At 47.4% G+C, this 14,926-nt stretch overlaps 1 protein-coding gene across 1 annotated transcript; it reads right to left on the bottom strand.

Moving 5' to 3' along the window:
* On the bottom strand, positions 1-13,333 carry LOC115416425 (PTB domain-containing engulfment adapter protein 1). Its single transcript, XM_030130194.1, has 6 exons — positions 12,359-13,333; positions 8,622-8,693; positions 3,922-4,020; positions 1,587-1,724; positions 1,361-1,465; positions 1-932 (listed from the first exon to the last, which is right to left on the bottom strand). The coding sequence occupies exons 1-6, from the start codon at positions 12,410-12,412 to the stop codon at positions 870-872; spliced, it is 531 nt and encodes a 176-aa protein (XP_029986054.1). The 5' UTR covers positions 12,413-13,333; the 3' UTR covers positions 1-869.
* Between the last annotated feature and the right edge of the window lie 1,593 nt (positions 13,334-14,926).

Raw genomic sequence — 14,926 nt, 5'->3', positions numbered from 1 at the left:
AATACACCAGAGTGTTTATTATATCATTTAGAACCTCCTAAATCACATTTTAGACATTTTTGGAATCATGTTCAAAATGTCCATTTTTGGACGTCATACTATAGACTTACTAAAAAAGCATTTTTGGAGCATGTCCAAAAAAACCCTCAAAACATTATAAATCAACCTGAAATACACCAGAGAGTGTTTATGTCATTTAGAACCTCCTAAATCACATTTTAGACATTTTTGTAATCATGTCCAAAATGTCCGTTTTTGGACGTCATACTATAGCCTTACTAAAAAATTATTTTTGGAGCATGTTCAAAAAACACTTTAAAATGTTTTAAATCAACCTGAAATACACCAGAGTGTTTATTCTGTCATTTAGAACCACACGTGAATCTCTTCATTTTCTGCTCAGACTTCGTTCCTTCTCTCTTCTTTGTTCAGGATCTTTGGGTCTGGACCACATGGACCAGATCCTGAATCTGAAATGACTTTCCTCTGTAGGGTGGGGTTAGGGTTAGGGTGGGTGAGTAGGTGGGTCCACCCTTAGGGACAGGGGAGGAGCTCAGAGCAGATGTTCTGCTCCCCCACATCCAGAGGAACCAGCTGAGGAGGAAAGGGAGGAGACTGAGGAGAGGGAGGAGTCTGGACATCCATTAGACTGATGAGTCCAGGACCAGGCTAAGATGAAGAAGATGGATGGATGGGTGATAATAATCCATAAATGGTTCATGCTTCATTAACATAAACATCCAAAGCACATAAACACATGTTTTATTCAGACTCTTCCACATTTATGGGCTCATTTCTAACTCATACATACATGGACCCTAACCCTAACCCTAACCCCAGACTCTAACTCTAGGGCCCATATTATCCTGTTATTCCCTTTGTCCTTTCATCCTCCTCTTCAGATCTTCATTCTCTCTCTGCAGTATTTTATTCTGAGGAAAACAAAGACACTAGTTTAAAACCACTGGACTGAGTCAAAACAGTTCATTTAATGTATAAGAGTCAATGTTTGGCACAAGACATTATTATTATAAATAATAATAATAATAATAATAATAATAATAATAATAATAATAACTAGAAGCACTCGGAGAGCGCAGACCTCCGCCAAGGCTGATCAGTGCCCCCCCCCGCCCCCCCACCCCCGATCACCACCAAAATTGAATCATTTCTTCCTTATCCCATTTCCAACAAACCCTGAAAATTTCATCCAAATCTGTCCAGAACTTTTTGAGTTATGTTGCACACTAACAGACAGACAAACAAACAAACAAACCCTGGCAAAAACATAACCTCCTTGGCGGAGGTAATAATAATAGAAGAATGGTTGGTGAACCCTAACCCTAACCCTTGGACTGACCTTGTGTCTCAGTGCCTCCACTATCAGGTCTCTGCCTCCTCTGGAGTGTTCCTCTTTCCTGGAGGCCCTGAACGTATCACCAACTGCAGACACCAGCACATGAGACTGAAAAGAAGAAGAGCATGAAGGACTGGACTAACCCTAACCCTGGGCTCCTAACTCTACACGAACCCTAACAGCTGCCCTGGTACCAGGTTAGTACCAGGCTAGTACCAGACATACTCACCATCCTCCTGCTGCTGAACAGATAACAGTGGAAGGTGTCGGACGCTGGATGTTTGGACACGAAGCCGAAGGTCTGGACTGAAGATGGCAGGACGGCACAGAAGGAGACGGAGGACAGAGGACAAGAGTACAAGAGGAACTGAAGAAGAAAAAAGAAAGAGGGATGAGTCCAGGGTGGACAGAAGACACGAGTGGACACATGAGTGGACAGAGGGTATGAGTGGACACATGAGTGGACAGAGGACATGAGTGGACACGAGTGGACACATTAGTGGACACATGAGTGGACAGGGGACATGAGTGGACACATGAATGGATATGAGTGGACACATGAGTGGACAGAGGGCATGAGTGGACACATGAGTGGACAGAGGGCACGAGTGGACACACGAGTGGACAGAGGACATGAGTGGACACGAGTGGACAGAGGACATGAGTGGACACATAAGTGGACACATGAGTGGACAGAGGGTATGAGTGGACACATGAGTGGACAGAGGACATGAGTGGACACGAGTGGACACATGAGTGGACAGGGGACATGAGTGGACACATGAATGGATATGAGTGGACACATGAGTGGACAGAGGGCATGAGTGGACACATGAGTGGACAGAGGGCACGAGTGGACACACGAGTGGACAGAGGACATGAGTGGACACGAGTGGACAGAGGACATGAGTGGACACATAAGTGTCCACTGCAGGCGGTTCTGCAAGCCTGCAGAACCGCCTTCTTCCACCTGCGCAACATAGCCAAAATTAGAAATATTCTTTCTAAAAATGATGCAGAAAAATTAGTTCATGCGTTTGTTACATCTAGATTAGATCACTGCAACTCCCTTCTCGTAGCATGTCCTAAAAGCTCTCTAAAAAGTTATCAACTGGTTCAGAACGCGGCAGCGAGACTACTAACAGGAACAAATAGAAGAGAACACATCACCCCTGTGCTCCAAGCCCTTCACTGGCTTCCAATTGAGTTTAGAATTAGATTCAAAATCCTCCTCCTCACATACAAGACCATTAATGGTATGGGCCCCTCTTATCTCAGAGATGCTCTGGTGCCGTACCATCCCAACAGAACCCTTCGTTCTCAGAATGCAGGTCTACTGGTAGTTCCCAGGGTCTGTAAAAGTACAGTAGGAGCTAGAGCCTTTAGTTACCAAGCTCCTGTTTTATGGAATCAGCTTCCAGTTAACATTAAAGAGGCCGACACAGTCTCTACATTTAAGGTCAGGCTAAAAACATTCCTATTTGAAAAAGCTTATGGTCAGGCTAGTTCAAACCAGACTAAACCCACAGTTCAGTCTAAGCTGCCCTAGGAGCAAGAATGCTGGGGAAGTACAGGCACTGAGTCCTATCTCCTGTTTCTGGTTCTACGTACCATTCTGGTCTGCACTTATATTTTTAATATTTAGCCAACTTAGTTTGTGCAGTGCTATTCACCCGATGTCCCCTTTCCCCACTCCCCTCCGGGGGAGTGGCTACTTTTTCAGTTGTAACCACTTGGGAGCCAATGATGGCAGGATCTGCGCTGACCCATCTGTGTCCTGCCCTGTCCTGTGTCCTGACCCCCTCCCCCACCTGTCTGGATGGACGTCCTCGGCCTCACCACTGTGGATGGGCCTCCTCGCCCCTGCCTGTCTCATCCAGCGGGATGGACCCCCCATGTGTCCACCCTACTGCATCCTTGTAGACTAGAACTACATCTGCAAATGGACGTCCATCAGTCCTGCTGCATCTATAGCCTGTCCGTCCATGGGAGTGGATCTCTCCTTCACTGTGGTTCTCCCCGAGGTTTCTCCCTTTTCCCACTGGGTTTTGAGTTTTTCCTTGCCGAGAAGGAGGGTCTAAGGACGGGGGATGCCCTGGACACTACTCATTTTCTTGCTGTTCATTTGACTGTTGTTTACTCTAACTGACTCTGTAAAGCCCTTTGAGATAACCTTGTTGTGATATTGGGCTATACAAATAAAGTTGAATTGAAATTGAATTGAAATAAGTGGACACATGAGTGGACAGAGGGTATGAGTGGACACATGAGTGGACAGAGGACATGAGTGGACACGAGTGGACACATTAGTGGACACATGAGTGGACAGGGGACATGAGTGGACACATGAATGGATATGAGTGGACACATGAGTGGACAGAGGGCATGAGTGGACACATGAGTGGACAGAGGGCACGAGTGGACACACGAGTGGACAGAGGACATGAGTGGACACAAGTGGACAGAGGACATGAGTGGACACATAAGTGGACACATGAGTGGACAGAGGACATGAGTGAACATATAAGGGGACACATGAGTGGACACCTGTGTGTTGGCTGTACCTTGGTTTTCGTCTCCAGAATGTCGATCCCACTCACAGACAGAAACACATGGACTTTCTTCTGCTTCGCTGCTTTTTCTAAAGACTTTGGATCTGAAGTCTGAAGACGGAAACAGAAGGATCAGGGTCTGTTTGGACTGAGGTTATACAATAATAATAATAATAATAATAATAATAATAATAATAATAATAATAATAATACTCTACTACTAATCAGACAGTGCGTAGTGCAAGAAAATATGGAATTTTCACCAAAAATTGCAGAAAGAAAAGGTTCAATGTAGAGACAGATTTGGAGGATTCCAAAAATAAAACTGTATTGTGGTGTCAAAAAAATCAGTATTTTAATCAAAAATATTCAATTTGTATTCCAAAGTATTTATCCTGTATTAATTTGCATACCAGAAGTTTTTCTTAGTGTCGTGTGGATTGTAACAGAGTAGCTGACGTTTTTTCCTGGGAGACCCACAAAAGAACAGACACATGTAGCCATCCAAAGAACATGTGAAATGGTGGAAAGTTACAAAACGGGGTGGGCAGAAAGAACATGTGAGCTCATGGAAAGTTTCGGAAAACGCGGTGTACAAAAGAAGTACACATGAGGGAAAATATTGGACATTAAGGGAAATAATTTACACTTTCTGGGATAAAGTTTAATACTAATATATGATAAACTCTCCCCCTTGAACTGCCACCTTATCGTGATGGGGGAGTTTGAGTCCCCGAATGATCCCAGGAGCTATGTTGTCGGGGGCTTTATGCCCCTGGTAGGGTCTCCCAAGGCAAACAGGTCCTGGGTGACAGGCCAGACTAAGAGCAGTTCAGAAGCCCCTATGAAAAAGAAACATCCAAAGAACGTGACGTCGCCTGGTATGGCGCAGCCGGGGCCCCACCCTGGAGCCAGGCCTGGGGTCGGGGCTCGAATGTGGGCGCCTGGTGGTCGGGCCTATGCCCACAGGGTCCAGCCAGGCCCAGCCCGAAGGAGCGACGTGGGCCCACCCTCTGGTGGACTCACCACCCACCGAGGGAATCGTAGGGGCCGGGTGCATTGTGGATTGGGTGGCAGTCGACGGCAGGGAGCCCAACAACCCGATCCCCGGACACAGAGTCTAGCCCTTGTGACATGGAATGTCACCTCGCTGGGAGGGAAGGAGCCGGAGCTTGTGAGAGAGGTTGAGAGATATTGTCTAGATATAGTCGGGCTCACCTCCACACACAGCTTGGGCTCTGGAACCCAACCCCTCAAAAGGGGCTGGACTCTCCACTTCTCTGGCGTTGCCCGCAGTGGGAGGCGGTGGGCTGGTGTGGGCTTGCTCATAACCCCTCAGCTCAGCCACCATGTGTTGGAGTTCATCCCGGTGAATGAGAGGGTCGCGTCCCTACGCCTTCGGGTCGGGGACAGGTGCCTCACTGTTGTCTCGGCCTACGGGCCGAACAGCAGTGCAGAGTACCCGGCCTTCTTGGATTCCCTGGGAGGGGTGCCGGATGGTGCTCCGACTGGGGACTCCATTGTTCTCCTGGGTGATTTCAATGCCCTCGTGGGCAACGACAGTGAGACCTGGATGGGGGGGATGGGGAGGAATGGCCTCCCCGATCTGAACCCCAGTGGTGTTCTGTTATTGGACTTCTGTGCCAGTCACAGTTTGTCCATAACGAACACCATGTTCCAACACAGGGATGTCCATAAGTGCACTTGGCACCAGGACACCCTAGGCCGGAGGTCGATGATTGACATCATTGTCGTATCATCAGACCTCCGACCACGTGTTTTGGACACTCGGGTGAAGAGAGGGGCAGAGCTGTCAACCGATCACCACCTGGTGGTGAGTTGGATCCGCTGGCAAGGGAGGAAACCGGACCAACTCGGCATGCCCAAACGTGTTGCGAGGGTCTGTTGGGAATGTCTGTCAGAGCCCGATGTCAGTGCGGTCTTCAACTCCCACCTCCGGGAGAGCTTCTCCCAGATCCCGGGGGAGGCTGGGGACATCAAGTCCCAGTGGACCATGTTCTCCACCTCCATTGTTGAAGCAGCTGCGGTCGCAAGGTCTCTGGTGCCTGTCGTGGCAGCAATCCCCAAACCCGGTGGTGGACCCCGGAAGTAAGGGATGCTGTCAAGCTGAAGAAGGAGTTTTATCGAGCCTTGTTGGCCTGTGGGACTCCGGAGGCAGCTGATGGATACTGGAAGGCCAAGCGTGCTGCAGCCCGAGCAGTAGTGGAGGCAAAAATTCGGGTCTGGGTGGAGTTTGGGGAGGCCATGAAGGAGGACTATCGGTCGGCCTCGAGGAAATTATGGCAAACCATCCGGCGCCTCAGAAGGGGAAAGCAGTGCACCACCAACACTGTTTACAGTGGAAGTGGGGAGCTGCTGACCTCGACTGGGGGTGTGGTCGGACGGTGGAAGGAATACTTTGAGGATCTCCTCAATCCCGCTGTCACGTCTTCCATGGAGGAAGCAGAGGTTGAGATCTCAGAGGTGGACTCGTCCATCACCCAAGCTGAAGTCACCGAGATGGTTGGCAAGCTCCTCGGTGGCAGCGCACCGGGGGTGGATGAGATTCACCCTGAGTACCTTAAGTCTCTGGATGTGCAGGGACTGTCTTGGTTGACACGTCTCTGTCGCAGAACACTGGACCAACTCTACACTCTCCATCGGGTGCTCGAGGGTTCATGGGAGTTCGCCCAACCAGTCCACATGTGCTTTGTGGATCTGGAGAAGGCGTTCGACTGTGTCCCTCGTGGTATCCTGTGGGGGGTGCTTCGGGAGTATGAGGTCCGGGGCCCTTTGCTAAGGGCAGTTCGGTCCTTGCATGACCGAAGCAGGAGCCTGGTTCGCATTGCCAGCAGTAAGTCAGACCTGTTCCAGGTGCACGTTGGTCTCCGGCAGGGCTGCCCTTTGTCATCGGTTCTGTTCATAATTTTTATGGACAGAATTTCTAGGCGCAGCCAGGGGCTGGAGGGGGTCCGGTTTGGGGACCACAGGATTTCATCTCTGCTTTTCGCAGATGACGTTGTCCTGTTGGCCTCATCAAACCTGGACCTTCAGCGTGCCCTGGGGTGGTTTGCAGCCGAGTGTGAAGCGAGCGGGATGAGGATCAGCACCTCCAAATCCGAGGCCATGGTTCTCGACCGGAAAAAGGTGGTTTGCCCTCTCCGGGTCGGTGGGGAGTCTCTGCCCCAAGTGGAGGAGTTTAAGTATCTCGGGGTCTTGTTGACGAGTGAGGGAAGGATGGAGCGTGAGATTGACAGAAGGATTGGTGCAGCGTCTGCAGTGATGCAGTCGCTGTACCGGTCGGTTGTGGTGAAGAAGGAGCTGAACCGAGAGACGAAGCTCTCGATTTACCGGTCAATCTATGTTCCTACCCTCACCTATGGTCATGAGCTTTGGGTCAGGACCGAAAGGACAAGATCCCGGATACAAGCAGTCGAAATGAGTTTCCTCCGTCGGGTGGCTGGGCGCACCCTTAGGGATAGGGGGAGGAGCTCAGTCACCAGGGAGGAGCTCGGAGTAGAGCCGCTGCTCCTCCGCGTCGAGAGGGGCCAGCTGAGGTGGCTCGGGCATCTGTTTCGGATGCCTCCTGGACGCCTCCCTGGGGAGGTGTGCCGGGCATGTCCCACCGGGAGGAGACCTCGAGGAAGACCCAGGATATGTTGGAGAGACTATGTCTCTCGGCTGGTCTGGGAATGCCTCGGGGTCCCCCCAGAAGAGCTGGAGGAGGTGTCTGGGGAGAGGGAAGTCTGGGCATCCTTGCTTAGACTGTTGCCCCCATGACCTGGCCCCGGATAAGTGGAAGAAAATGTATGGATGGATGGATATGATAAACTAATACTAGGAATTAGTTGAATATGTATATGATTTGACCAATCCTGACAGACACCAAGAAAACCTTACCCTATCAGAGACAAGCTAAAAAAGGGGGTTTTCCAACGTGACTAGATTAATGTTCAAAATATGATAAAAATGGGTGTGGTCTGTAGCTAAACCCAACCTACTACTGATAATACAAAAATAGTCTCCCAGAGCGAAAAGTCAGTTGCTTCTGCGAATTTCAACTCTGTTTATTTTATGTATGACTAAACACTATGCAGATCCAATTCTGCTCGATGTCAGACTTTGACTCGACTCTGTGCATTTACTGGACGGAGCTCTGCTACATAAATGGGAGTTCACAGAAACAAATTCAACACTCCAGAGGACAGAGACATAAATTCAACACTCCAGAGGACAGAGACATAAATTCAACACTCCAGAGGACAGAGACAAAAATTCAACACTCCAGAGGACAGAGACAAAAATTCAACACTCCAGAGGACAGAGACAAAAATTCAACACTCCAGAGGACAGAGACAAAAATTCAACACTCCAGAGGACAGAGACATAAATTCAACACTCCAGAGGACAGAGACATAAATTCAACACTCCAGAGGACAGAGACAAAAATTCAACACTCCAGAGGACAGAGACAAAAATTCAACACTCCAGAGGACAGAGACAAAAATTCAACACTCCAGAGGACAGTATAGAAGAACGTCAAATGGACCAAAGATGGTTCCCACCTGTGGCCGGAAATGTTTCACAACAGTTTAAGTTTAAGGTTCATGAAGGAGAATGAGTCCAACATCTGTCTGACAGGAGTAGGGTTAGGGTTCTATCGCAGAACCGCAGCAGTACAGTTGTGTTCTGGTTCAGTTCTACTGACTGACCTTGAGGTTCTGCGCTGCTTCTTCCAGAACCTGGAGTCCATGTGGGCGCTCCACCTCAACTCGACCCAGAAACTAGAGTTCAGAAACAGAACCACCAACAAAAACTGAACAGGTTCTGACCGACCAAAAACAGAACAGTACCACAAACTGTTTGAACATCAGACTGTACTGGTCCTATCAAGCTGGTCCTATCAATCTGTACTGGTCCTATCATACTGTACTGGTCCTATCAATCTGTACTGGTCCTATCATACTGGTCCTATCAATCTGTACTGCTCCTATCATACTGGTCCTATCAATCTGTACTGGTCCTATCATACTGATCCTATCATACTGTACCGGTCCTATCAGACTGGTCCTATCATACTGTACTGGTCCTATCATACTGGTCCTATCAGACTGTACTGGTCCTATCATACTGGTTCTATCAGACTGTACTGGTCCTATCATACTGGTCCCATCAGACTGGTCCTATCAGACTGTACTGGTCCTATCATACTGGTCCTGTCATACTGGTCCTATCAGACTGGTCCTATCATACTGCTCCCATCAGACTGCTCCTATCAGACTGGTCCTATCAGACTGTACTGGTCCTATCATACGGTACTGGTCCTATCAGACTGTACTGGTCCTATCAGACTGGTCCTATTAGACTGTACTGGTCCTATCAGACTGGTCCTATCATACTGTACTGGTTCTATCAGACTGATCCTATCATACTGGTCCTATCAGACAGTACTGGTCCTATCATACTGGTCCTGTCATACTGGTCCTATCAGACTGTACTGGTCCTATCATACTGGTCCTGTCATACTGGTCCTATCAGACTGGTCCTATCATACTGGTCCTATCAGACTATACTGGTCCTATCACACTGTACTGATCCTATCAGACTGGTCCTATCAGACTGTACTGGTCCTATCAGACTGGTCCTATTAGGCTGTACTGGTCCTATCAGACTGGTCCTATCATACTGTGCTGGTTCTATCAGACTGATCCTATCATACTGGTCCTATCAGACAGTACTGGTCCTATCATACTGGTCCTGTCATACTGGTCCTATCAGACTGGTCCTATCAGACTGTACTGGTCCTATCATACTGTACTGCTCCTATCAGACTGGTCCTATTACACTGTACTGGTCCTATCATACTGTACTGGTTCTATCAGACTGATCCTATCATACTGGCCCTATCAGACTGGTCCTATCAGACTGTACTGGTCCTATCATACTGGTCCTATCATACTGTACTGGTCCTATCAGACTGGTCCTATCAGACTGTACTGGTCCTATCATACTGTACTGGTCCTATCATACTGGTCCTATCATACTGTACTGGTCCTATCGGACTGGTCCTATCAGACTGGTCCTATTAGACTGTACCGGTCCTATCAGACTGGTCCTATCATACTGTACTGGTTCTATCAGACTGATCCTATCATACTGGTCCTATCAGACTGGTTCTATCAGACTGATCCTACCATACTGGTCCTATCAGACAGTACTGGTCCTGTCATACTGGTCCTGTCAGACTGGTCCTATCAGACTGTACTGGTCCTATCATACTGTACTGGTCCTATCAGACTGGTCCTATCAGACTGTACTGGTCCTATCATACTGTACTGGTCCTATCATACTGGTCCTATCATACTGTACTGGTCCTATCAGACTGGTCCTATCAGACTGGTCCTATTAGACTGTACCGGTCCTATCAGACTGGTCCTATCATACTGTACTGGTTCTATCAGACTGATCCTATCATACTGGTCCTATCAGACTGTACTGGTCCTATCATACTGGTCCTGTCATACTGGTCCTATCAGACTGTACTGGTCCTATCATACTGGTCCTGTCATACTGGTCCTATCAGACTGGTCCTATCAGACTGGTCCTATCAGACTGTACTGGTCCTATCATACTGTACTGGTTCTATCAGACTGATCCTATCATACTGGTCCTATCAGACTGTACTGGTCCTATCATACTGGTCCTGTCATACTGGTCCTGTCAGACTGTACTGGTCCTATCATACTGTACTGGTCCTATCAGACTGGTCCCATCAGACTGGTCCTATCAGACTGTACTGGTCCTATCAGACTGGTCCTATCAGACTGTACTGGTCCTATCAGACTGGTCCTATTAGACTGTACTGGTCCTATCAGACTGGTCCTATCAGACAGTACTGGTCCTATCATACTGGTCCTGTCATACTGGTCCTATCAGACTGGTCCTATCAGACTGTACTGGTCCTATCATACTGTACTGGTCCTATCAGACTGGTCCTATTACACTGTACTGGTCCTATTACACTGTACTGGTCCTATCATACTGTACTGGTTCTATCAGACTGATCCTATCAGACTGGTCCTATCAGACTGTACTGGTCCTATCATACTGGTCCTGTCATACTGGTCCTGTCATACTGGTCCTGTCAGACTGTACTGGTCCTATCAGACTGGTCCTATCAGACTGTACTGGTCCTATCATACTGTACTGGTCCTATCATACTGGTCCTATCATACTGTACTGGTCCTATCAGACTGGTCCTATCAGACTGGTCCTATTAGACTGTACCGGTCCTATCAGACTGGTCCTATCATACTGTACTGGTTCTATCAGACTGATCCTATCATACTGGTCCTATCAGACTGTACTGGTCCTATCATACTGGTCCTGTCATACTGGTCCTATCAGACTGTACTGGTCCCATCATACTGGTCCTGTCATACTGGTCCTATCAGACTGGTCCTATCATACTGGTCCTATCAGACTGTACTGGTCCTATCATACTGTACTGGTTCTATCAGACTGATCCTATCATACTGGTCCTATCAGACTGTACTGGTCCTATCATACTGGTCCTGTCATACTGGTCCTGTCAGACTGGTCCTGTCAGACTGTACTGGTCCTATCATACTGTACTGGTCCTATCAGACTGATCCTATCATACTGGTCCTATCAGACTGTACTGGTCCTATCATACTGGTCCTATCAGACTGGTCCTATTAGACTGTACTGGTCCTATCAGACTGGTCCTATCATACTGTACTGGTTCTATCAGACTGATCCTATCATACTGGTCCTATCAGACTGTACTGGTCCTATCATACTGGTCCTATCAGACTGGTCCTATCAGACTGTACTGGTCCTATCAGACTGGTCCTATCAGACTGGTCCTATCAGACTGTACTGGTCCTATCAGACTGGTCCTATCACACTGTACTGGTCCTATTAAACTGTACTGGTCCTATCAGACTGGTCCTATCATACTGTACTGGTCCTATCAGACTGGTCCTATCACACTGTACTGGTCCTATCAGACTGGTCCTATGACACTGTACTGGTCCTATCAGACTGGTCCTATTAAACTGTACTGGTCCTATCAGACTGGTCCTATCATACTGTACTGGTTCTATCAGACTGATCCTATCATACTGGTCCTATCAGACTGTATTGGTCCTATCATACTGGTCCTGTCATACTGGTCCTGTCATACTGGTCCTATCAGACTGGTCCTATCAGACTGTACTGGTCCTGTCATACTGGTCCTGTCATACTGGTCCTATCAGACTGTACTGGTCCTATCATACTGGTCCTGTCATACTGGTCCTATCAGACTGTACTGGTCCTATCATACTGGTCCTGTCACACTGGTCCTATCATACTGGTCCTATCAGACTGTACTGGTTCTATCAGACTGGTCCTATCTTACTGGTCCTATCAGACTGGTTCGTACCTTCACTGTGAAGCAGATCTCGTTGTCTTCATCTGAAGTCTGGCTCATCTTCATCCAGGGAACAGCAGCAGTCTGTTAACACCGACAGTCTAACACCCACAGTCTGTTTAACACCCACAGTCTGTTAACACCGACAGTCTAACACCCACAGTCTGTTTAACACCCACAGTCTGTTTAACACCCACAGTCTGTTAACATCCACAGTCTAACACCCACAGTCTGTTTAACACCCACAGTCTGTTTAACACCCACAGTCTGTTAACATCCACAGTCTAACACCCACAGTCTGTTTAACACCCTCATTCAATCATATTCAAATGAAAAGTGTTAAAAAAGTTTGTCTTACCTTCGGTGTCAAAAGATAGACCAACCAGGAAAGATGAGAGTGTAAAGTCTGCTGGAGTTAATCAGTTACAGGTACTCCGCCTTAGTGCCGCGCCTCAGACGTCAAAGGTCATTTTAACACCAGTGCATGGAAACACACACTCCAACAAGATCATTTATGAGAGTTAACTCTGCTCTGATCCACAGAGTTCATTTATGAGTTAACTTTGCTTTAAGTTTAGAGGACTGGACCTGGTCTAAGTTGACCACAGGCTTTAGTCCAGTCTAAATTGGATCAGGACTATCTTGTATTCAGACTGGCCCCTTTTCCAGCAGGTTTAGTCTAGTTTTGTGCTTTCATTCAAAATATTTTCTAAATCGGTTCAAATGAGTCATTAAATAAATGAAAAGAACCACAAGAAAACAGAAAAATTACTCACATGACCTGAGAATTTGAAATGAAGACATGAGATGAACTGTAACTGAATTTAAAGTGTTTACACTGAAGGCCCTGATATCCACACTGACCACACATATATATACATATACATATATATATACATATACATATATATATACACACACATATATATATATATATATATATATATATATATATATATATATATATATATACACACACACACACACAGGGTGGGGAAGCAAAATGTACACTGAACATTTAGTTGTTTTTTCTCATCAGGCACTACGTCAGTTGATTTGAAACCAAACATATATTGATGTCATAATCATACCTAACACTATTCATACCTTTTCAGAAACTTTTGCCCATATGAGTAATCAGGAAAGCAAATGTCAAAGAGTGTGTGATTTGCTGAATGCACTCGTCACACCAAAGGAGATTTCAAAAATAGTTGGAGTGTCCATAAAGACTGTTTATAATGGAAAGAAGAGAATGACTATGAGCAAAACTATTACCAGAAAGTCTGGAAGATACTATTAAAGAAGAATGGGAGAAGTTGTCACCCCAATATTTGAGGAACACTTGCGCAAGTTTCAGGAAGCGTGTGAAGGCAGTTATTGAGAAAGAAGGAGGACACAGAATAAAAACATTTTCTATTATGGACATTTTCTTGTGGCAAATAAATTCTCATGACTTTCAATAAACTAATTGGTCATACACTGTCTTTCAATCCCTGCCTCAAAATATTGTAAATTTTGCTTCCCCACCCTGTGTGTGTGTGTGTGTGTGTGTGTGTATATATATATATATATATATATATATATATATATATATATATGACCAGGTGCATACACACCATGTGTCAATCATAAGCTGGTGAAATGCATCATAGTCAGAAATGAAAGCCTCAACCCAACAATTCAAACACTTGATTGGCCTCTGGATCCACTTGGACCTTCCTCACCGTCATGTAAGCCCACCCCCTTTGACACAGCAGAAGAGGGTTTGGTCTCCACAGCCAAAGAATGACAATCCATCCATCCACTTCCTCTTATCCGGGGCCAGGTCACAGGGGTAACAGTCTAAGCAGGGATGCCCAGACTCCTCCTTCTCCTAAGACTCCTCCCTCACCTCAGACTCCTCCTCCAGCTCTTCTGGGGGGACCCCGAGGTGTTCCCAGTCCAGCCCACAGACATAGTCTCTCCAGTGTGTCCTAGGTCTTCCCTCAGGTCTCCTCCTGGTGGGACATGCCCGGAACACCTCCCCAGGGAGGAGTCCAGGAGGATCTGAACCAGATGTCTGATCCACCTCAGCTGGTTCCTCTGGATGTGGAGGAGCAGCGGCTCTACCCTGAGCTCCTCCCTGGTGACTGAGCTACTCCCCCAATGCCTAAGGGTGGACCCACCCACCCTACAGCAGAAACTCATTTGGACTGCTTGTATCCAGGATCTGGTCCTTTGGGTCCTGACCCAAAGCTCATGACCACAGGTGAGGGTCTGAACGTAGACTGAGGGTAAATCCAGAGCTTCTCCTTTGGGCTCAGCTCCTTCTGAACCACAACAGACCCATACAAGCACTGCATCACTGCAGACGCTGCACCCATCCACCTGTCAATCTGAACCTCCATCATTCCCTCACTGTGACCCAGACCGAGATACTTGAACTCCTCCACTTGGGGCAAAGACTCTCCACCGACCTGGAGAGGGCAGACCACCTTTACCTGGTCCAAAACCATGGCCTTGAATTCGGAGGTGCTGATCCTCATCCCACTGGCTTCACACTCGGCTGCAAACCGCCCCACGGCACGCTGAAGGTCCAGG

This window comes from Sphaeramia orbicularis, unplaced genomic scaffold (assembly GCF_902148855.1).
Source record: "Sphaeramia orbicularis unplaced genomic scaffold, fSphaOr1.1, whole genome shotgun sequence".
Taxonomy (NCBI): Eukaryota; Metazoa; Chordata; class Actinopteri; order Kurtiformes; family Apogonidae; genus Sphaeramia; species Sphaeramia orbicularis.
This window is presented reverse-complemented; position numbering and strand designations above follow the sequence as displayed.

What these genes read in the sequence shown, in the direction of transcription:
- LOC115416425 (XM_030130194.1), bottom strand. Translation starts at nt 12,412, where the DNA reads ATGAAGATGAGCCAGACTTCAGATGAAGACAACGAGATCTGCTTCACA. An exon ending in AGATCTGCTTCACAGTGAAG is followed by an intron (nt 8,694 to 12,358) that starts GTACGAACCAGT and finishes TCTGAACTCTAG; the next exon opens with TTTCTGGGTCGAGTTGAGGT. An exon ending in TGGAGGCACTGAGACACAAG is followed by an intron (nt 933 to 1,360) that starts GTCAGTCCAAGG and finishes TGTTTTCCTCAG; the next exon opens with AATAAAATACTGCAGAGAGA.